Source organism: Cebidichthys violaceus, unplaced genomic scaffold, assembly GCF_023349555.1.
Source record: "Cebidichthys violaceus isolate CVI_PGR_0920_01 unplaced genomic scaffold, fCebVio1.0.p SCAF_22, whole genome shotgun sequence".
Taxonomy (NCBI): Eukaryota; Metazoa; Chordata; class Actinopteri; order Perciformes; family Stichaeidae; genus Cebidichthys; species Cebidichthys violaceus.
Window position 1 is genome coordinate 742,428 of NW_027176395.1, and position 24,282 is coordinate 766,709.

General features: G+C 47.5%; 2 protein-coding genes across 2 annotated transcripts in view; one reads left to right on the forward strand and one right to left on the reverse strand.

Moving 5' to 3' along the window:
• Window positions 1-24,282, reverse strand: part of LOC137877584 (transcription factor IIIB 90 kDa subunit-like) — a 76,882-nt gene that overhangs the window by 45,254 nt on the left and 7,346 nt on the right. Inside the window, exons 5-12 of the mRNA XM_068717564.1 lie at window positions 22,599-22,630; window positions 17,444-17,516; window positions 8,966-9,115; window positions 6,985-7,078; window positions 6,647-6,773; window positions 5,703-5,742; window positions 5,496-5,588; window positions 4,279-4,602 (exon numbers count right to left, since the gene is read on the reverse strand). Of these exons, the coding sequence (XP_068573665.1) occupies window positions 4,279-4,602; window positions 5,496-5,588; window positions 5,703-5,742; window positions 6,647-6,773; window positions 6,985-7,078; window positions 8,966-9,115; window positions 17,444-17,516; window positions 22,599-22,630 (933 nt within the window). The remainder of the gene's footprint in view (window positions 1-4,278; window positions 4,603-5,495; window positions 5,589-5,702; window positions 5,743-6,646; window positions 6,774-6,984; window positions 7,079-8,965; window positions 9,116-17,443; window positions 17,517-22,598; window positions 22,631-24,282) is intronic.
• LOC137877585 (BTB/POZ domain-containing protein 6-B-like) lies at window positions 12,304-17,302 on the forward strand. The gene is made up of 4 exons (XM_068717565.1): window positions 12,304-13,299; window positions 13,953-14,043; window positions 14,265-14,383; window positions 14,957-17,302. Exons 1-4 carry the CDS (start codon window positions 12,884-12,886, stop codon window positions 15,987-15,989), a joined length of 1,659 nt encoding a protein of 552 aa, XP_068573666.1. The 5' UTR covers window positions 12,304-12,883; the 3' UTR covers window positions 15,990-17,302.

Here is a 24,282-nt window from a genome sequence, read left to right on the forward strand (position 1 = left end):
AATCAAAACTTGCATTGTAAGACGCTCACGGTATAAGAGATGCCAAACCGTGACTCTTCTAAGACCACCTAAAATACACTCAATATTTACTAGAATATATTACAAACTCATATTTTATTCTAAACTGTTGTCTTTGTTTCCTTTCTCGCTCTCTTTTCCTGTTAGAATCCTAAATTACAGCTCCTCTCTTCCTCCAGTGCCCTGCCGTCTACCAACAATGTGTGTCACACACTCACACACACACACACACACACACACACACACACACACACAGATGAAAGGCTTGGCCCTAATGACAAGGTACCCGGTCCACTTAATACTTCAAAGATTGAGCCCCCCCCCCCCTCTCTCTCTCCTCCCCGCTCTTCCCAAATCCACCACAATTAGCCGAAAGAACTGAACCCAAACCAGGACCAGCATGAATCCACAGAACATCCTCCAAACAAAAGCACAGCAGCATCGCACTGCATCGCAACCAGAGAACCAAACATGGAAAACACACAACTGAACATGACTCGGGAATAAAGAAGTGACCCGGGAGGTTCTGTTTGTCTTTTCACCGCCTCTCAATAACGTCAAAAATTACACACAGACTAAAACATGGAGGTTGAATCCATCTTGTTATTCTGTGTTTTTTTGTTTGTTTTACTGTTGAGCAGAATTTAAAGCTACTAAGAGGGACTTTCACGTTGTGTTGATTCTGGCGCCCCCTGTGGACTAAAGTGGTAGTGCCTCTGAGGTAGTGTCTCATTTTACTGCAGCAGGTGTCTGACAGTCTGCTCCTCTCAGTCCTGGTTCTGGTTCTGGTTCTCCCGTGAAAACATGCGATTAAACCGGCGACATGGAGCGCCTCCAATTCATTTGCGCGTCGACGCTCCAGAAAAGCAGCGCTTTCCGTTACATTTCCTCTCCGGGTCGGTCCATCGCGGCTACTCCTTTACTCGGTATGAAGGGAGCAAAGAGAACCGACGCACACGCCGCAGACGCCGAATAAAGAGCCTCTAATCACGCGGCGCCCTGGTGAGATCAGCCTCGAGTCCCACCGGCCAACGGTTAACCCTTTAATCACAGCAGCGCTTCATCTTTTTAATGCCTGGTCTGTCATTCATGGTCCCGGGCGACGGCCTTCACGATACGCCGACTGGAAGAGGATGACTCAATCCAACGTCCCTCTGCAACATGTTTTATATATGAAGAGGAGACACGTTTACAACTGACATAAGAGCGCGGTGATTCAGAGCGCGGTGATTCATGGCAGCTTGGTCGTCGTGGCTCCTCTCGCTCTTAACGCGCCGGATCGTCCCCCCGACGATACGAGGTCGGCGGCGTTACTAGGGGGACATGTTGGTCAGGTTAATGGGCGCGTTGACCCCGTGTGGTTCGAGCCGAGGCCGGTTTATAACCTTCCATGTGGAACGGGAAAGTGTCGTAAAGTAAATGGATCAGCGGCTTTCTTTAGGACACGGGGACCGGTTTCCAAAAAGCTTTATTCTCTATCGTAAAGATGAACAGGAATCTAATATCATGAAATTAATTTTTATGAGGCAGCTTAAAAAGGGGATAGTTTGGATTGTATGAGGTACTTCTCCATAGTCGGTGTATTACTTTATTACTACAGCAGACAGAGAGTGGAGTAATGTTCTGCTGTGGACGTGTTTCTAACAGGATCTCCATCAGTTGAAGTGAACGCTGTATTCACACCGTCTTCACCTCTTCATGCTGCAGTCAGTGACGGGGAACTGAAGCCGTCATCTCTGCTCTCACCACCAGACTCCATTGACAGAATCATTTATTTTACCTCACACTTGCTGGTCTATCGCTGCCTCCACCGGTTAGCTATAAAGTGTTATTTCTGCAACTTTGGTGTATTAAAGGGTTAGTTAATTTGTGACTTTGGTGAACTAAGAAACTAACCGATCAGGGTTGGTGGTAGACCAGCAGCAGCCACGTTCCACACGGTTAAATCAGTGTTTTAGTGAATGGAGTCTGGTGTCTTTGAAGAGAGCAAAGATGAAAAGGTCTGACATCAAGGTCAAAATAATCTAAATATAACGTACAGTTAAACTGATGTTTTAAATGCGTCCACAGCAGAACATTACTGTGCTCCTGTTGTGGTTCTCCGGTCCGTTTCTATAAAGTGTAGTAGAACACTGACTGTGGAGGAGAACCTCATCCACACACTATTAAACACAAGATGTGTTTCACAAAGAAAGGATTATAGATGAACAAATCCATATTGTAGTTCATTTCTAGGTCAATATATTTCATCATGACGCTCTCTGTTAAAGGGACGCTCGATGTGAAATGAGCTTTAAATTAGAGACCATTAACCCTCCTCCTCCTCCTCCTCCTCCTCCTCCTCCTCCTGTCTTCTTATTATTTCTAATATTTGACGACGTTTGTAGGAAACCTCTACAGGTGATCATTGAGGTAAAAATAAGATACAACTGTATTTATCTGAAGCAGTTTCAATACAAAGTGTGACGAGAGTAAATAAAATGTGTTATTGATGGTAAACACAGTAAACGGTTCCAGGAGGCATTATAACTTCAGCATCAGATCTGTTTATGGACACAAAGAGGCTCCCGACCCCGTGACCTTTAAGTTTCAGGGTGTTCTCCAAACATTAGACCACTTCACCGCCTCCGCCCTCACAACATCCATCCATCAAAACACACACCTCCCACCCCCCCACCCACCCCACACCCCCCTCATCCACTAACGGCCATAAAAACACAGCTTTCCCCATCAGGACAGATGTAGCTGTGTGGCACCATTACCTCACATCCATCAACGCCTCTGCACACCCAGATAGAGGAGTGGTGGGGGGGGGGGGCATCCTACTCCAGTAATTAGGTAATTATAGGAAACGCATGATGGATCCCTGTAGTTGGTTTATTTTTGCAGCCGTTAATAAGTCACATTGACGGCGGTGATCCCTCCCACAGCTCATTCTACTTCAGCAGATCATTTAGGTTCAACAGTCGCACCAACATAAAGGAGAAGTGTGTCAATACGTTGTTTCCCACGACAACAACATATTTAAGTATTGTGTTTAACATCTTCTTCCTCTAAAGAAACACTCCGTCCTTCGTCCTCTACTCTTCCTCGCCGTCGCTGACGACCACCAGACCTCTCGCCATTCATCCGACGCGCCTCCAGAAACCACTCTAAGCGTTCACTGCGCTAAAACGTTTCCACCGCTTCGTTTCGGCCCTTTTAGTCGAGGAACTGAAGCGGTTATCTCCGCTCTCTTCCGCCGGACTCCGTTGACAAAAGCAGTCATTTCACCTCGCGGAACCGCCGCCTCCATCGCTCCGCTTGTTTGTGTTGTTGTTGTTGTTGTTGTGTGACGTTGGTGAATCTGAACTGACCCTTTAGATAAATGACAGACCGAGTTGTTTTGCTACACTTGGACCTGTACTCCTCTTCCCGCCGACGACCATCAGACTCCACAACAGCGCCTTATTTTTCCCCGTCTTGGTGGAGTAATTTTCTTCATCCGAGTTTAAACGTCACCATTCTGCTTCTGCTCAAAACAGAACTGCCTGACAACCCCTCCAGAGAGACGCACTTGAATGTGCTGCAAAACAACAACAACAACAACAACAACAACTTGGAGTATTTTGGCACAGATCCAGACGTCAACCACCTCGAGGGTTAAGAGAGTCTGCTACCTCGTCTCCCACACGTTCCCTATCCGACTGCGGCGCTCTAAAAAGGGTGAGACATAATGAGGGATGACAAATTTCACACGCAGCTCAGCCAATTTCATCCTGGAGCAGAGTTAATTACGACAATTAAACCTGGGAGAGCATTCTTTAACTTGATTATGGGTTATTATGAGGGATACAGTAGGTACCAGACACAGTCGAGGATGAACGGCAGCGCCGCAGCGTTCATAATCAGATCGTCCTCGAGGGCTCTGCTGCTTTCAGGGAGAGAAAAGACGTCTGCTGAGTCAAACAATATGAAGCCTGAGACGTTGTTTTTAAAGTCCTCCAACCGCCGAGCGTAAAGCCGAGTCTCTGCTTGGATCACACCGATGACACATCAAAGTGCAAGAAGGAGAAAAGTATTACAAAGCACCGACAGATGACGTCTCGGAACAACAAATCTAAAAACAAAGCTCGCCAACAAACAGGAATGTTATACCCAGAGATGAGAAACCTGTGAGAAACCTTCAGTAGAGTTCATCTCCGGTGAAGCGATACCAGATTAGATTTGTTTCTGCCTGAAAATGATTAAACCCGAGATTAAAAACCAGGCGGCACTCACCGCTCCCCTTCCCGTCTCCGATGGCCTCGGGGAGGCCGAGAGTGGCCGCCGTGGGCATGGCGCCCAGGATGGACTGCAGCGACGGGGCTTTTCTCTTTGGGACGTCCCCCTCCTGGTCCTGGTCCTGGTTCTCCTCCTCCTCCTCCTGGTCCGGTCTCTTCTGCTCCAGTTTCATCAGGGCCTCCAGCGTGAGCTCGCCGAGCTCTTTGCCGAAGTGCTTGGCCACGGCCTGAAGCACGTCCTCGTCTTCCGCTTCCGCTTCCTCGCAGTCGAGCGTCAGAGGAGACGTGGAGCGGACGTCGTCGTCGTCGTCTTTGTCGATGCCTGGAAGAAGGAGAGGCGGAGAGTGAGTCGGACATGTTTAATTCATGTCTTTAAAGGGGGCACCAGGGGTCAGGATCAGAGCAGCAAGCCTGGAACTGGAACTGAAGACCAACAACCCAGTACTTTCTGCAGCTAGCATAAAATAAAATGAATAAACTTTACTGTTTGTTTTACAAGTTAAACAAACAAGATGTTGCTACAGTATCTGGTCACTTTGTAGAATTATACATCAGATTTACATTTAGAACCACTGTAGTAGAAAAACGACACAAACGCAGCGAGATGATCTCGTTCCTTAAAGTCACTGGTGCTAAATAATCACATCCAGACACTCTAAACGGGACCATGATGTAGTCCGTCCTCACTCGGGTCCCGGGGTCCAATTAAAAATGTGTCCTTTAATCAGCCTCAATTAAAATGTCCTCACACAGACTTCAGCACGCAAGTCAGAAAAAGCAACTCGATAATCAGGAGAAGAAGAAGAAGAAGAAGAAGAAGAGCCGCCGGATCTTTGAACGCATCGCAGCAGCAGCTGGAAGAGCAACGCGCCTGAAATCAGTGACAGCCTGAGACGCCCCCCCCCACCCCCACCCAGTGTGTGGAGACAGGGGTAGGGGTGTGTGTGTGTGTGTGTGTGTGTGTGTGTGTGTGTGTGTGTGTGTGTGTGTGTGTGTGTGTGTGTGTGTGTGTGTGTGTGTGTGTGTGTGTCCACTATGGACACTGTATCTGTTGAGTTGTGGGTATGTTTTTAAGGCACATATATTGTGTTTCAAACTGTCAATTCCGTAAGAACTCTTCTTTAATTCAGAAGAAGAATGTCAGAGAATACCGTCATACTCTCCTCATAATGTTCAATAATAGAAATGAAGGAAACGAGGCGTTCTGCTCCGTACCTTCTTTGGCGTAGGCGGCGTAGACTCCTCTCAGTTTGGGTCGACAGCTCTGAAGCTCCGCGTCTATTTCATCCTGGTAGATCTGAATCTCATCTGTCGAGGACAACAACAGAACTACCTGAGTTACAAGCATCAATAAAAAGTAGAAAGTTCTCATGTCCATGAAAAGAAATGAACGGAGAACAGACGAGGACATCGTATTCATACCTTCCACGTCATTCATCTTTTTCTTCAGCTCGACCTCCAGCTAGAGGGACGGAGACAAAAGGAGAGGAGTTGAACCAGAGAGACGCTTGTCTCACAGAGAAACAGTCTGACAGGTGGTCCACGATGAGTTTCATTTGCTTCTGTCCAGTAAAAACTAAACTCTTCTAGAAACCTCCAGCAAACGGAATTCACAAAACCACGTTTAAAGCTCAACACACGGTGTGGTGTTTGTTTAAACTGCTCAAAAGGTCAAAGAGTAAAAATGAGAGATCGTCGTTTGAACCTCGATCCTCCAGCGATGTGATGAAAAGCTCCCCTCTGCTCAGTGAGAGGACGTAGAGAACGGTTCCACTTCAGAGGTTAATACTCTTCATTAATTATTGGAGACAGCCTGAAGGCAGCATGTAGTCATCAAGAAAATACAGTATAAGATGAAATTTTAATATTCCCTCAGGGGGAAATGGGTAATCTCTGAAGCAATTATCAAAATTGATAAAAACAGATGAAAAACTGAACATGTTGCTCTGATATTGACACATTAAAGAGATAATTTGGAGGTTTTGAAGTGTAGTGGAGGTAGGTATTAGTGTATTACACAACGGAGACGGATCACTGAAGCCGTTATATTCATCTGTGCTCTCATCAAAGTCACCAGACTCCTTTGACAAAAACAGTCATTTTACATCACAGCGGTATTTATCAGGTGATATTGTGTGACTTTGGTGTTTTAAAGGGTTTGTTCTGATTCACCAAAGTCACACAACAACAACAACAACACAAACACACTGACAGATCGAGGCAGCGGTGGACCAGCAACTCCTGTGTTCTGCGAGGTCAAATAACCGTTTCTGTCAATGGAGTCTGGTGACTTTAAAGAGAGCACAGATGAATAGAACGGCCATCCCTTAAATCGACACACGCTAGCTTGTCGTTAGAATTCAAACCTTGTTGATTTTTTTCTTCCTCAGTCCGTCAGTGAAGGAGGGCGGGTCACACTCCTCCTCCAGGTCCATCTTCATGAACTCATCGATGGTCAGCTGACTGGTGGGCGTGTCCTCGAACTCCGTCAGTCTAATGCAGGGCGACGAGTTAAAATCATCAAATCAAACTAATTAAGATGAGACGCAAAGTCGGGTCAACACCACCGATCATTTAAAAACAGAATGAATCTGTGTCTCCCTATCGCACGACGGTGCAAGAAAGCCTCCATCTTCAGTACTTTTCTACAACTATCAAACTTCCTCCGTCATCCATGAGAAACGTCCAAGTCAAACACACCCACCTTTTCCTCAGCGTGGTTTCGCACACTTTCACGACGCTGATGATTTCTTTGATGGTGCGGCGGAAGTCGTGCATGCGAGCAGCGACAAGAAGAGCTAAAAACAGAGAGAAATAAAAACCCGTTGATGCGTGACAAACGTACACACGTGATCAAATATTAGGTTTGGTGTTGGAGCTGAAAGGCCTCAACACAAACGGTGTTAAGAAGGAGCAACGGGAACACGGATATTATGCAAGGAATCGCAGCGCGAGCCTTGAACAGTTACATAACCGTCATTACGGTCGCCTCGCTCGAGAGCTGCTGAAAGATAGATGCAGACTTCTACATGCACACTTCTAACAGCCGTTAGGACTGAAGTGATGGCTTTTAGCTCAAACATTTTTTTTTTTACTGCCGTTACCTAGAAACCCACTTCAAAGTCGCTCGACTTCTTTTCTTTTAAAAGCAGCATCAACTCTTGATTTCTTACGTCACGTTCACGGACTTCTTTGTGCCGAAACACGTTTGCGGTTCATCGACGGCGATGTTTATTTTGCATCATATTTAGGAGGAAACGTCTTCCATCTGACGATATCCCTTCTCAATGATTTATGATGAGGGATTAATTATTCAGGCGATGCAGCAGAGGAACAGAGAGAGAGGGGAAAAAAAAAAAAAAAACTAAAATTGAAAACCGTGAGCGTAAACATGCAGGAAGCCCCTTTGATTCCATTCCAGGACGTCTTAGCCGCTAATGCATCAGAGCAGAGTGCATTCGGGTCGACACCGGTAAGAGATCAGCCGTTTCACAGAAGACAAAAAAGAAAAAGAAAAAGGAAGACAATGACGAGCGGGAGGAAAATCAACGGAGGATCAACGGCCTCGAGTTCAGGCAGGTGCTGGCGGGTTTTTGCCTCAATCACTCGTCTCTTTTGGCAGATAATCAACAAAAAGGCCCAAATGCATACGGTGACCTAGTTGGCAGAAGAAGCCGCGAGAGATGGAGGATTCGCCAGAACTCTCTGCGATCGCCGTGTCACAGAGATAGCGGGCCTCCTGGTTCGCGTGTTACATTCATCAGGGTCCCCTCTCTCTCTCTCTCTCTCTCTCTCTTCTACATGTTTTAGTGATGATCCAGCTGGTGTGACAGAGAGGAACACATTCCTCTGTGCAGAAGTCGGATTTAAAAAGAATTTAATTTATCCAGAAGATCATCCATTACAAGCTCAGAAGGGATGACAAACTGATTTTTTTCGTGTCTCTCCTCTGATTTCTGCTTTTCCACTTGTTGCTTTTTTTTCGCCGCCAACGTTAGCTGCTCTGTTTTCAACAACGTTGGGCTGAAAGTCACCAGCGGTGTCTTTAACCCCCGATGGGAGACGGAAGTGACTGAAACACGAGTAAGAGAAGAAGAGCTACGAGTGAGGAAACGTCTGCCGGCCGCCAAGCTACGTCGTGCAGCGTAAAGTGACGGAGACGTTCAGGAAGCGTCTGACAGCTGCTGTGTGAACATCTGAATGCAGGAAGATTTAGGTTTAGCTTTAATGTTTAATGTTTACGTACTGAAAGGCTCACACAGATATTAAAAGATGCAACTTTTCATATAACTGTTGAAGTCGTATTTATGAAAGCCCTTTATAAATAAGAACTGCTGCATTGTATCGTATTGACTCTTTCATCTCACCGATACGATCACCAGATGCAAAGTAGAACCTATTCTCACCCGTTAAAGGGAGTGAGCGTGTGGGACTGAGGGTTTGGACTAAGAGGAGTCAGGCTGAGTTACTAACACTGATGGTCAGAGGATCTGAGGTGGCAGAATCCTGATTAAGGGCACCTTGATGTCGGACGCCAGCAGAGCAGAGAGCGTTAATCACTTTCTGTCCTCAGAGGACCAGAAACCAGGAATCCTCTAATGACGGACCTGCAGCTCGGAGCCGCCGGGCTTCTGGAAAATAAATCTCCAGACGGACGTCTAACGCCGCCACCGTCTGACGGTTACCTGCCCCGCAGAGTCCCGACGGCCTTCGTCCCGTGTGCATCCAGTCCCTCTTCATCCTCTGCACCAGCCTCATGGCCGTCATGGACACGTCGTGGTTCTTCTCCCCAAACTCCAGCAGCTGGGCGAAGCGGGGGATGTAGAGGCACGGGTCTGGAGGAGACGGGAACACGTTGGGTTTGTTAGTCGAATCGGACGGACGCGTGATCTTCATTCGCTCAAAGTCTGGAGCATTTGTTTAGTCTAAATTTAGAAGGATAACATCAAAAACTGTTCTTTAAAATCTAATTAAATGGGTGGAAAGGAAAGCAATGGCAGGGAGAAGAAGTGATGATGGGCTGTCTGGATGCAGAGGAAGAGAGAGAAAATGTCAAGATAATCCACAGTATCTTAGAAAGACAAGTTGACTTTATCATCCACCTCTGTGGAAATGTGTCTCTGGCTTCTCCCACGTACAAAAAGGTACATCCACTACACAACACACCATTAAATACACTGTATACCACACACACACACACACACACACACACACACACACACACACACACACACACACACACACCTCATGTCATCAAAAGCCCAAATTTAAAGGGTTGTTCCAGGAGAAGTTCATCCTCATCTCAGACAAATCATGAGGACTGAAGTGAACCGTCACCGTTTTATTTATGTGTCCGACGTTCTGTGTGTGAATTCATCCAGTGAGAGAAAAAACACAAAGTCACCGATGATTGAATGATAATTTGGCTCAAATCTGACTTTCCCGGCTCCCTAAAGAGAACGTTATTTATCGGTGATACAGTGAGAGAAAACGGCATCATGTAATCTGAAGCACAGGCGGTAAACGACCTGGTTTCATGGCGTTTAGTATCATATATTCTGCTGTGTGATTAACTGGAGAGGATAAATCACAGCAGAGAGAGAGAGACACTCCCATCGTGAAGCGGTTTCAGAGACCGATATCAGATCTGTTCGGCTCTGCTGCCAAAACTCTCTCAGGACGGCACTTTGACCAAAACTCTGTCCAATAAACAGCCGGCGTGTGCGCGTCCATGTGACCGCCGTCTACACGTCCTGCTTCCTGTCGGAGCAGGAAACAAAACCAAAAAGATAAATTGCAGCCAAGTCATCTTTTTTTTCTCTGGTTCAGACCAAAGAAGATGCACAGAAATGTGGGTATTTGGGTAAAGATGCAAAACGGCAAAGAAAACTCAAAAAAAAAAAAGACGCCAAACTAACCAAAAACAGAAACCCCAAGAAGACCAAAACTGTGTCTCCTAGAAGCTGTGGCTCCTGTTCTGGTGTAGGACGGGTGAGGGGCCCCTAACATGTCTGAGCCCACAATCCGTCCAAACAGACAGATCAAAACCTACTAGCGCCTGTGAGCGTCCCTCCTACTGCCGGCTGCTAACTGGCTCCAACTGGAGAACTTGAAGATTACCGGGTTTTTTTTTAGCTCAAGTGCACCTGGAGAGCGGCTCGTTTCTCCGTCCAGAGTTTTGCAGCTGGCGAAAGGATTTGAACGGGCAACCTTCCAGTCGAGAGTCCTTCTGCCTCTCGAATGTCTCCGAGTGTGTCGTCTCGTAAACTTTATGGAAAATACTGCGGCGGAAGAGAGGAAATCTATCAGAACCACCTGCTTCTGAAAGCAAACCGCACGGCAGGTTCTCTTTTTTATTATTCTAAAAATTATTTCACCATGCTAAGAAATCTAATTTAATACTGAAATTAGGAGGAATCGTCTTTCCACTGTAGCCGGGAGACAAGAAGAAAAAGTAGAGTTCCGTGCCCCGGTTCTGACAGCGCACTGAGACATCTTTGAAGTCAGTGGCTGTGTTTAAAGAGCGGTCCAGTGGAGAGCTGGTAGAGCCAGCTGGTAATAAGATCCAGGCCACCCCCCCCCCCTTCCTCCTCCACCATGTAATGATACGTCTGCAGAGCTCGCCATCACTGCTCCACGTTTAACTGGAGAGTCTGCAAATACTGGACCAGGCCAGATCCCCACAGAGAGGAGAAAGAGGCTGTTTAAGGAGAATAAAACCCACCTTCACTGTGGAATAGAATCAATCTGTGACGCTCAGACGGCCCAGGAGTCATTCTGTGACGGAGCGCTGTAGTTTACTCCGTGTACCCACTTCCCCCTCGACCTGCCTCGCCTACTTCTGCTCCACACATTCCCCCCAAAAAATTACTCCGACCACCTCCGGAGAAAAAGGGGGGGTCGTGAACTCGCTCCTTTCAATCAGAGCAGGGACGCATGAACAGCTTTAAAAGTGTTGGCGTTCAGCTGTGGGGAAGCTGCGCCCTTCCCTCAGAAACCCAAACTTCTACTGCAATGCATTCTGGTCTTGGTGCTTTGGGTCTATAAATTAGTCTCAGAGTTTCCTTTTTCTCTGACGGACTGCTAGCGAGAGCCGACAGTCAAAACGAGACTGAATCCTGACGACGTTTGAGATCATTGATGTCAAGCTGGAGCTGTCGGACATGTTTGGATGCGTCGCGTTTCTTTAGTCAGTTATCCACACAAGTAATAAAGATACATTTATATACGCAGCAGCTCCTTTAAATAGAGCACTTCAATGTGTTTAACTCTTAAATCCACTCTATACTCTGCCATGTGTTTCATGCTTTAAAATAATCCCATTTAACTGCCTTTGTGTCTGAAATGTGCTGCACAAATAAAGCTTCATTGGGTTTTATACAGTGGTAAAAACAAGCCAAAATGAATTGATTTTTATGTTTATAAGATGATTAAACGTTTGTATGTGTTGGCTGTTAGTTTTTTTTATTCCTATTCTTTTACTTTACTGTTTTAGGTGTTGATTCAACGTCATGGTTATTTTAGAGAATAAAGTTGTTGGTGCCGTTTATATATACACACATGTAATAAATATAAATATATATATATATATATATATATATATATATAATTCTGAAATAAATCATGCATAATGAGTACTTTTGCTTTCGGGTCTATAAGTATATTTTGATGCTTTTACTTTTTAGTACGATTTTGAATGCAGGACTTGTTTGTACACTGTGGTATTACTACTTTTACTTGAATAAAAGAAGGGACTACTTCTTTCACCACTATTTTGTTTTTTGAACTTCACGTTTCTGGGTTAACTTCTCCTCATTACTGTCCTGTACGGTCATATTTAAACGTTGCTATTTTTATTTATTTTTTATCTTTCCACCGGGTCTAATCAGCGGGCACAGAGGCGGAGCGGTTGAGCCCGGTGACGCACTCTGCGGAGCTGCCGATGGGGGGGGAGGTGCTTCGGCTCTCCTGACGTCACCGCTTGACTCCTCTCTGATTGGTCCTCTGCTCGCCCTGGGCGTCCGAGAGGATCACGACGAGAGAAAAAAAAAAGCAGAAGAAAATGAAGCGGACATTAAAAACTCTCCGACAAATCAGTGTTTACTTCGGGCGAGAACGGAACGCGACACCGTAGCTGCTCCGTGACGGTCGACCGTCGGTTTCGGTGTAAAGACGGAGACACATCGGTGAGGATTAACGGAGAGGCGGGTGTGGGAAAAAAAAATAGGAAGGACTTGAATACCAGCTGCGACTATCCGGATTACCCACTCACTGGAGAGAAAAAAGGGAAAACAAGCGACGCTTCGTGGACATTTCTCCGGTTACGAGGGGATGTGGTGACCGTTAGGTGACCGTTAAGTGACCGTCAGGAAACGAGGGGGGAAAGTGCTCGCGGACGGAAGTTGGAAGCGGAGGAAGAAAACGGGACTAACGGATATTTTACATGTTGTCGTGTAAACTTCGCCGTCGATGCCGATTTAAAGCGGCGCTGTAGGAGCCCGGAAAAAACCCCTCTCTCCCTCTCCCTCTCTCTCTCTCTCTCCGTACAGTTGGTTCATTTACAGCGAACCGAGCGATTCCACCGGATATTAACGCTTGTGCCGATGCCAACGGCAGACTGCAGGTTGCTCCATCATGGCCGGATCATGAGGTGTTTGACTTATCTGCTCCTACTTCCAGAAACACTGAAAAAGTCCAAGAAGGTGGCCAAGCTGCCGGTATGTTATGAGATCCTGACTCTGTCCCTGACGAGCAAGAAGAAGAAGCAGCAAGAGGAGGAGGAGGTGGAGGAGAAGATGGCTGCGGAGTTGTACCCCGCCGCTAGCCCCAACAACACCAACCTGTCCAACGGCACCACGGTGGCGGACACCGAGAAGACCAAGGAGGTGCAGGTGAGCCAGGTGGTCGGCGGTGGTGGCGGGAGCAGCGTGGCGACCACACCGACCACCCAGCAGAACATCAACAACAACAACGTAGACCCGCCGAGCTGGCAGTGCAGCCACCCGACACTGAGAGAGAGGTAAGTGGAGAGAATGTAAAGAAATGAAATGTCTCCAACTGTCGTAAATATCACAGCTATACAGCTATCTAGCTATGTGTGCGTGCGCAGTGGCTTTACAAGTCGCTGCAAGGATTGATAGAGGAGCTATAAAAGACCATAAAAGTGCATTAACCGTCATTATGAAGTAACGACAGGCCACTGTGTTAATATGACGGTGATAAAAATCAAAGATTAAAAGAGCGCTGTACGCTCAGCAGTCTCACTCTATTGTGGGGGTTTTATTTTTGAAACTTTTCCTGCAGCGTCTACTTTTTAATGTTTTAAAAAAATGTGCATGCGAGGAAAACACTTTACTCCACAGAGCTGTAATAACACAGATTAATATGGTTTTGGGTGAATTGATTCATCGTTTAAAAAGGGAGGTTTTAAACAAAAATGGCCAAATTCACCGCTTAATTGTGACTGTAGATAGAGTATCTGTGGGGTTTCAGTGCAGCATTCATCTAAAGACCAATAAGTCAGTAGATTGATAGTGTCAGTAATGATTAGTTGCAGCGCTACTACAGTAAATCCTCCTCTAACCAGTGTCTCTGGGTAAAGCAGTGTGGGAGGACTCGATGTTATACAATACTTGATGGAGGCTTATTGGTGAATCCTGCTCCTGCTTTTAGGAATGCCTTGATGTTTAACAACGAGCTGATGGCCGACGTCCACTTCATTGTGGGCCCCTCGGGGGGGTCTCAGAAGGTCCCAGCACACAAGGTAAGGACGCGTTACATGTTACGACTAAAAGGCAGATCCGTACCATTGATCATTAATCTGTGAGGCGAGTGGAGAAGTTGTGTGTCTGCAGCATGGCGCTGCTGAAAAGAAGGAAAAGAGCTCCTCCTGCTCCTTTATTGAACTTGAGAGTGATTCTGTGTCTCTGACGCATATGTCTCCTCCCCTCCTCTCCTCCCTCCCTCCCTTCCTTCCCCTCCCAGTATGTGCTTGCCGTGGGAAGCTCGGTCTTCTGTGCCATGTTTTACGGCGATCTGGCGGAGGAGGAGTCGGCGATCCATATCCCAGATGTGGAACCTGCTGCTTTTCTAATTCTGCTGAAGTAAGCCACTCGCCGTCGCTCACGCGGCCAAAACCAGAAGGGGAGAGATGACAAGCGCAGTCAGTGTCACTTCAGAGCGCGTTATTACTCATCCAGAGCTAAGCAGCAGAGGCCCGTGCCAAAATGCTGGGAGCGCTGGAGAGCAGGGCAGCGGCGCTCTAATTGCCGGTTTTCTCAGCGCTCTTTGTCCAACTGCAAACATTTCTTTCCCCCGTCGTCCACAGCCTGACAATTTTCTTTGAGGGGGGAATGTATGCAGACTAGTAGTTATAAATATCCTGCCTTTTGTTGCTCATGCAGTAGCATTGGCTGAGCCAGCACCACGGACTGCTGCATGTTGGGCCTTTTGTGAAGTCAACACGATCCTCTTTGGGAAGAAAAGAAAAAAAAAAAAAAAAACATATCAGAGATTTATTTTTGGAAATTAAAGATGAGAAAAGAGGAAATGAGTTTTTAAAAGATCCAAAGTGACTAAATGTGGTTGTTAACGTTCCCCATAACATGTCTTATCATCAGTAATAGTTGATTTCCGTACATGTGCAGCGGTTTAAAGGGTTGTTTTCCGCCTCGCAGGTACATGTACAGCGATGAGATCGACCTGGAGGCGGACACGGTGCTGGCCACCCTGTACGCTGCCAAGAAGTACATCGTCCCCGCGCTGGCCAAGGCCTGCGTCACCTTCCTGGAGACGAGCCTGGAGGCCAAGAACGCCTGCGTGCTGCTCTCCCAGAGCCGCCTGTTCGAGGAGCCCGAGCTGACGCAGCGCTGCTGGGAGGTGATCGACGCCCAGGCCGAGCTGGCGCTGTGCTCCGAGGGCTTCTGCGAAATCGACCTGCAGACGCTGGAGATCATCCTGCGGCGGGAGACGCTCAACACCAAGGAGGTGGTGGTGTTCGAGGCCGTCATGAACTGGGCCGCCGCGGAGTGCAAGCGGCAGTGTTTGGGGCCGACGACCCGCAACAGAAGAGAGGTGCTCGGCAAGGCGCTGTTCTTGGTGCGCATCCCCTCCATGAGCCTGGAGGAGTTCGCCGACGGGGCGGCGCAATGCGACATCCTGACGCTGGAGGAGACGCACAACGTGTTCCTGTGGTACACCGCGGCTAAAAAGCCCCACCTGGACTTCCCTCTGGCTGCCAGGCAGGGTTTGGTGCCGCAGAGGTGCCACCGCTTCCAGTCCTCGGCCTACCGGAGCAACCAGTGGCGCTACCGCGGCCGCTGCGACAGCATTCAGTTCGCGGTGGACAAGAGGATCTTTATCGCCGGTCTGGGGCTGTACGGGTCGAGCGGCGGCAAGGCCGAGTACAGCGCCAAGATCGAACTGAAGAGACAAGGGGTGACGCTGGCGCAGAACATGACAAAGTTCGTGTCGGACGGGTCGAGCGGCACCTTCCCGGTGGGGTTCGAGCACCCGGTCCAGGTGGAGCAGGACGCCTTCTACACGGTGAGCGTCGTGCTGGACGGGAATGAACTCAGCTATTTCGGCCAGGAGGGCATGACAGAGGTGCAGTGCGGGAAGGTGACGTTTCAATTCCAGTGCTCCTCCGACAGCACCAACGGGACCGGAGTACAGGGAGGACAGATCCCAGAGCTGGTGTTCTACGCGTGAGCCGCTCCGCGCTGCTGACGGGAACAGAGCGAGGCTCGTCCTCTGGCCTCCCAGCCTTCAGAGTAATGTAGCATTAAAGACTCTTGACTCACACTAAACGGCCTGGTTAGTCCAGTGAGAGACTATTTTAAAAGCCAAGGAGCTGTGGTTTGATCTTATTTAATTTAATGTTATTCTTTTTATTTAAATACCGGGTTAACGTTATTTGCTCTGACGCCTGTGTGCAGGGCTGCGGCTGCTGTAGGAACAACATTAATACGGTGATTTGTGGTTATGTAATCTCGCTGAGCTCCGCCACTGGAACTAGTAGGGACCGCTTCACAATTGTGTAATTGCAAGTCTATATGCAATGTTGTTACTATAGTCTAAGCAGCAACATTACACCAGGAGCAACCTTTTCTGTAGTGTTATGATTCTAAATGCAAAAAAAAAGAGAAAAGACACAGTAGAGATGTTGTCAGAGAGCAGAGTTGTTTTGCACTTCAGAGGACGGCCTCACAAGCGTTGTGTCTTTTGTAAAAGAAACCCGTCAGCAGCTCGATGCTGTCAAAGATGACCAGATGTGTTCTGTACAAGAATGCGTATACACCTGATGATGAAACATAAAAAAGGTTCTAATGTGATCGCGGGTACACATGTCTTGATTTGAGGGACTGCAGCGCCCTCTGGTCACTGCAGCGGGAACTACACCTGAGCTTCTGTGGACGGCTTCTCACCGAGACGTTCATATCGAGCATCGTTCTGATTCTGATCTAAAAAGCTGCACTCAAAGAAGTGAGAGGGACTTAAATGTGCCCGACAGGAGAGGAGCCTGCTTTACAGGCTGCTGTAATATTTAGTATGTGATTATTTTTAGTACGATGCCTGGAGGGAGGAGTCTGAATATGATTCAAACGGCCTCTTCTCGTCTCCATGACGCGATGAAACCTCAAACCAGCCACCCTAAATTTGTCCAAAGGGGGTCCAATCAGGTCCTTTAAGAGGAAGACCACCTCTCACACTCCCTATTCATTCATGTGAATACGTGCTCTACAGTGTGGTGCATTAGTAAGCTTATACAAGACACTGTGGTGACAAATAATCGTCTTATGATTTTAAAGACCCAACATTTTGCCATCCAGGCTTTCAGGAGGTCTGTAGTGTCAATCAAGGTATAGGAGTACCTTTAAGCCATTTATTACAGAAATATGCTGAGTCGTGTGTTCTCTGGATTCACAGCTTCTTTAAAAGAGTTATGTAATTTTAAGACGTCGCTTTGAACTCAGTGAAAAATGAGTTTCTCAATTTTCTGCCAATAAACAGACTAAACGATTCCTCGATAATTAGTCAAATGATTGAGAGATTAGTCGCCGATGTTCTGCAGTTGCAGCCGTATCTATGAACTCTAACTTATCCACATGAAAGACTTCCAGACGTTTAAGGCCAGTGAATCCAGCAGGAGTGTGGGTGCGTACCTATAGCCGGGGCGTTGATGCACAGCTCTCTGGACAGCACCAGGAAGGTTCTTCCCAGCATGTAGACGTTCACCTGTGGAGGACAGCAGGGGTTGTTTTTAAAATCAGATGTAACTGGCAGCACAAGGTTTTCCTCTAACTGGATTTGGGTGTTCACATGATCCCGTAACATCCCAAGTGACTCCAGGAGCCATTAGACTCATTCAGAGCCACTTATAGAGCTACAGCTGGAGCACCAGGCCGCCGTCAGGACCTCACAAGGTGTTAGGATATGAAACGAGGTCAAGTGTTCTGGTTACATCACCGACCTGCAGGGTGAAGGATGTTCTGCTCAATATGCCTGATTAAAGCCGAGCTGTGGGACATCTGAAGGGATGTCCCCCCCCCCCTCAAACTCAAATAGCTCTTTATATTAATCTGATCTAAATATCTGCACTCCGTCTCCTCCTGCAGAAACTTTTCTTGTATCTAGACTACAGATGTGACCGATGACTTCTGCAGCACAGATTTAAATATTACAGACTTGTGAATTAAATTAAAGAAAACCCTCCGAGGCAGATAGAAGAAGAGGAACGTTTCCACTTCAAACGTCCTGGTTCAGGACCTGGAGACCTGGTGTGTTGCAGGATGTTGGAGGCAGAGTGTGTCATCCGGGGGGGCGGGGGTGGGGGGGGTTATCAGACTGGTACCTCCCCTCACAGATGTTTCATTGTGTTTTGCCCTCAACACCTCCAGAAGGCCTGGCAGTAAATCCTCTATCTGAAAGGATCTCCTGATGAATAACAAAGACCACACGGCTCACATCCATCAGTTCAGCACTAATGATCAGCATTACAGCCCGCAATCAAGGTTTGGGTGCAGAAAAGCAGAAGGGCAGTGAAAGCTGGTTCAGGATCAGGTCGTGAACTCGGGTCAGATGTCTGCCATTCCTTCAGACCGACTCTCCAGACCTCCGAGGGTTTAGGGATGGGGGGGGTCCGGAGCAGACGGATGGACTCTCGCTCTCGGACCCCTCTGGAGTCGGCCAGATGCCTCCTCTGCTATTCTGGGAAGTGGATTCCAGCAAGGAATTCATACACAAAGGCAGAAACGGAGGCGGAGGAGGAGGAGGAAGTAGTGGATAAAGAGCCGACGCTTTCAAGCAGAACGGTGAAAATTACTGCTAAAAATAAAAAGACGATAACCAGGAACCAAATGAGCACCTTTACAGAGTCTTAAAGCTGCACTACGGCGCCATTCAGCACCACGGTTCTTTGTGTACAAGCCCAGAACATCCCAGTACCCACACTACCAGACTACCTAGTATGCATGAGAAAGACCTAGTAGTACCAGGATGTTCTACTGCATCCTCTTCTGACCCACAATCCTCTGCGTAGCAGATATAGATATCAGCAAGAGTCAAAGTTCAAACGTTATAAGGAAGTACTGTGTCCAAATTGAAAGCATACAGCATGAAACAGTGTGTACTCTGTAAGGCCAACTGCAGGATGTCTGAAAGACGCAAAATCTAATTGAATCAAAGTGATGCTGAACAAAATGTACGCACACACACACACGCACACACACACACACACACGCACACGCACACGCACACACTATGCGTTACAGATGTAACTGGACGCCGCTTGTTCAGACACAGCAGCTGTCCTCAGCAATAAAAAGCTGCATTCACTCCGTTGTGCAGCGACTAGAGACTAGCTGGTGAACACAGCGGAGCATTGAGCAGCTAGAGACGGACATCCAGAGTTTACAAAAATACTATTTATGGTGTAAGTTATTGCAAAAACGCTTGTTAAAGAGGATGTTATCGTGTTCCCAGATCTCAGCGTTTCCTTTGGAGACGACAACGTTATCATAAAAAGGGAAAGAAAATACGTGTGCCGGTGATTGGAGGAACCATCTGTCAATCAAACTCTTGCCGAAGCGAGTCAGTGTCGTTCTTTGCTCTTCTTTCAATGAAGAGGTTCTCTCCCGTCCTAATGCTATTGCAGCTAAGCTAACCTCTCCCAGGAGCCGCCACGAGTGATTTAATACAATCTTGCGCATGGTTATTTATGCATTTATCACTAAAAACGTCTCACTTTACATTGTAAAGTATCGAATTCACAGCTCTGATGTCTCGCAGCGCGGCTCAGTTCGGTTAAATGTGCACAAAGTGCTGAATTTGACACCGTTTCCTTCGGTGACATGAGGACCGGTGTGACGTGAGGACCGGTGTGACGTGAGGACCGGTGTGACGTGAGGACCGGTGTGACTGGACCGGTGTGACGTGAGGACCGGTGTGACGTGAGGACCGGTGTGACGTGAGGACCGGTGTGACGTGAGGACCGGTGTGACTGGACCGGTGTGACGTGAGGACCGGTGTGACGTGAGGACCGGTGTGACTGGACCGGTGTGACGTGAGGACCGGTGTAACGTGAGGACCGGTGTGACTGGACCGGTGTGACGTGAGGACCGGTGTGACGTGAGGACCGGTGTGACTGGACCGGTGTGACGTGAGGACCGGTGTGACGTGAGGACCGGTGTGACTGGACCGGTGTGACGTGAGGACCGGTGTGACTGGACTGGTGTGACTGGACCGGTGTGACGTGAGGACCGGTGTGACGTGAGGACCGGTGTGACTGGACCGGTGTGACGTGAGGACCGGTGTGACGTGAGGACCGGTGTGACGTGAGGACCGGTGTGACGTGAGGACCGGTGTGACTGGACTGGTGTGACTGGACCGGTGTGACGTGAGGACCGGTGTGACGTGAGGACCGGTGTGACTGGACCGGTGTGACGTGAGGACCGGTGTGACGTGAGGACCGGTGTGACGTGAGGACCGGTGTGACTGGACCGGTGTGACGTGAGGACCGGTGTGACGTGAGGACCGGTGTGACGTGAGGACCGGTGTGACTGGACCGGTGTGACGTGAGGACCGGTGTGACGTGAGGACCGGTGTGACGTGAGGACCGGTGTGACGTGAGGACCGGTGTGACGTGAGGACCGGTGTGACGTGAGGACCGGTGTGACGTGAGGACCGGTGTGACGTGAGGGACGCTGAGCTTTAAAGTCTACGTTTAATTGAATCACTTTGAGCTGCCTGCAGGTGGAATCGAGAGCCAGAGTTGGAGCGCGATCCTCCGTCTCTTAAGTGAAACTTTCCGGGTCGAAGGGGTCAAAAAACACTCGACACTTCACGGCCGAGTCTCAACAGGTGGAAGAGAGGGACCTTCAGTTAGTTAAGTTTCTGCTCGCTCATCTTAAAACTTGATTATTTCTCTCAGCGTGGAACGTTCTGAAAACAGGATTAAGGATCATTAGAGACATGTTCTGTTACTGAACGCAGCAAAAATTGCATCAACTGGTGAATTAGCAGTTTGTTTGGAGTCCGTTTCTGGTTTTCTTTTAAGTGGAACTTTTCAGTTTTTATAGCCCAATATAAAAATCACAAATATTTGCCTCAGAGGGTTTTTACAATCTGTCCAGCACACGACAAGGAAGACATCCTCGATGAAGCACTTCATGGGGAAAAACAATAAACTTTCAGTTTCACGTCTTTCATGTGGAGCTTTATATGCAGCCATCTTTAAAATGGCCTCGCCTACAGATTCTCCTCTGTAAAAATCAATGAGCATCTTTTCCCTCAAATGAACAAAAACAATGTGCTTTGAGATTAAAGTCTAAACTTCACAAAATCACAGGGTTCTACCCGCCTGGAACCGGATCCAAAATGAGATCATCTCAACACAATGTGACAACATTAGGACGGTTATCGAATGTTAAAATGAAGAAGCGAGGGCTTTTATTTTGGAGGAGAGTTTAAATTCTACATCTTATTCACATCAAAGGCTCTCAGTGGCCTGAGGAGACACCACACCCCCCCCCCCCCCCCCCCCCCCCCCGGACTGAAACAGAGTCTGAATGTGCAGTTCATCATCTGCATGCACCTGTTGCTCAAAATAAACCTGCATGTGTGCAGAGATATGCATCGTGTGTGTGTGTGTGTGTGTGTGTGTGTGTGTGTGTGTGTGTGTGTGTGTGTGTGTGTGTGTGTGTGTGTGTGTGTGTGTGTGTGTGTGTGCGCATTCAGAGCATGTGAATAAAAGCTCATCACATTAGCAGCATGACAAACAGCTGATATCCTCCTCCAGCATTGATTCCCCCCCCTGACCAATATGCTCATCATCTACGTCATCAGCGTTGCAGAAAGCTCTCCATTCATCCAAACAATGCAAAGCAGCCCCGGGGTGTGGATCCATAACAACAAGTGATTGGTGGTGGATCCACGGCAGCCCCACCCACCCCAAATCCACTCCAAATCCACTCCCAGCCTCCTCATGCCGGGGTGTGGACGAATACGGGGGGGCAGACAGCTGGGTGTATAAAAATACCCCCCCCCCCGACCAGCTGTGAGTGAGAAATGTGCCGCCACACCCCTGACTCACCGTGAATCGGCTGCCATTAAATATGCCGGAGGAGGACGGAGACGGCTTTCTAAATTTAAAGACAAACACACGACTCGGTTTAAATCACACGGAGCAAAAGTCTGGACGCAAGACGGCTGCAGGGGCCGAGCGGTTAGGCGGCAGAGGTGCATTGTGGGACTTGTGGGGCGGGAGTGTGTACTTATAAGCGGCTGCTGTAACAGGGTGGGCTTCACCACACACTAAAAAAAGAAGTTAATTAAAGAGTTCAAAGTCTGGAAAAGTTATTTTAAGTTTAGCTTTTTACAACCTTTGTTGAATAAATCATGAGTAAAACTCAGCAGCGTTTAAATTACAGTCGATTATTCCCAAAAAATGAATCAGTCTGCAACTGTTTTTATAACAGATTCATTATTTAAAATGCAAAGCTTTCATTGTTTACACAAAATAAATGCTCAGCCAATTAAAAAAAAACAGCTGTGTTGATGGATCTGAACACAGAAATGACTCTGAAGCTTCTTTGATCATCGATTCATCACTTAAGTCACTTTTTAAACTAACATTTCTAAAGTGTGATGACTCCTCCTCGTCTGTCACGACACTAAATGGAATATTTTGGGGGTTTTTTGAACCGTGGGTCGGACCAAACGAGACATTCGTTCACCACCAAGATCACATTTCTTCACTGTTTCCTGATAAATCAAGACACTAGCTGTGCTTTATGAGTCGCTGTGGTTTCTAAGACTTACCTGCAGGATATCACTGAGGTCCAGCAGCATGTCTGACAGAAACCGGTTCAGGAAACTAAACCACAAGAATCAGCTTTTTTGCACATTTGGGACAGAAGAGAGAGAGAGAGAACATATGAAGTCCATTTAGTTTTCAGACTCCAGTCTAAGATAAGACTAAACTTTAAGTATATTTAAATGAGTCTGCAGAGCACTTTACTCACCTGTGAGAACTGAACCAGAGCCTTTGTATTAAAAGACTGATTTTAGGATTAGAAGGATTCAAATCGCTTCTGTACGAATAGATAAAGAGACATTAATCCAGTTTCACTCCATCGGATCAATAAACCTGATGGATGAATGAGAGCAGCTGCTTTCAAGGCCTGTGGGAATTCTCACATGCTTCCAAATAAACTGAAAACTTCATGCAAAGAAGAACAAATAACCATCGTTAATTGTTCTGTCCGTTTTCTTTAAACGCTCGCCAAACATTATCCGACGGTCCTTGAACACATCGCGTCTGACAAACATTTGAGTCAGAAATTCAACCGATTAAAAATAAAACTCACACGAGCAAACTACATCTGTGACAAACACGTTCTCCACACACACACACACACACACACACACACACACACACACACACACACACACACACACACACACACACACACACACGATATCTCTACAGCTGCAAAACGTCATGACACATTCACAAATTTGAATGCGTCAGATTTGTTTTTCCACACATTCATCTACAGTGTGTGTGTGTGTGTGTGTGTGTGTGTGTGTGTGTGTGTGTGTGTGTGTGTGTGTGTGTGTGTGTGTGTGCATGCATTTCCCCCCCCCCCCACCCTCACACAGGCTCAGACTATTAATGATATAGCGGTTTGACGTCGACGCTGAAATAAAAGCAGCTGTGAGAGAAAAGCTAACGAGACGCTGGAGCTTCACCTCTGACCAGACGGCTCTCACATTCACACGCCTGCCCCCCCCCCCTCACAATGACCAACCCCCCCCACGCTCGGACGGGTGCACCTGTCTCCGGGCTGCGAGCGCGGATTAGCGGGGCTCCTCTGAAATAAAATGAAAAGGGCCTCACAATGGAATTAGCGGCGGCGGCGGCGATGGTGCTGATGAAATGGAAAAGATAATCCCGGCGCACGCCGTCTGGAGATTACAGGCCGACTCCCTTAATCAGGAAAACTAACGACGGCGGGTCCTTCAACACATCTGGGTCCACTGAGGGGGGGGACCAACGTCTACACCTTCATTTGCTGCTCACTTATTTAAATACCCAGAGAGACGGATGTCACAACCGAAGCAGCTCTCATGCTGCGCTTGGATCTGCGTCTCTGACGAACGTCTAAATGTTGACCCCAGCGTCTCCTGGACTACATGGATAAACTGGACTTTCTTACTCATGCTGAACCACACAATCTTTGTTTGAGTTTGTGTGACAAAGCGTGCTTCTATTCAACATTAACTGCGTTTGTTTTGTTGAAACTTTTTTCACCACCGTCCAGAATCACAATATAAAAACAGTCCTGAATTAAACGCCGTCTGTCCAATTATAAAAAGACCCAAAGGTAAATATAACACCATGAAGAAGAAGAACGACAACGAAGAAGAAGAAGAAGAAGAAGAAGAAGAAGAAGAAGAAGAAGAGATAATTTCCTCCTCAGAAGAAAAGACGAATGGGCAA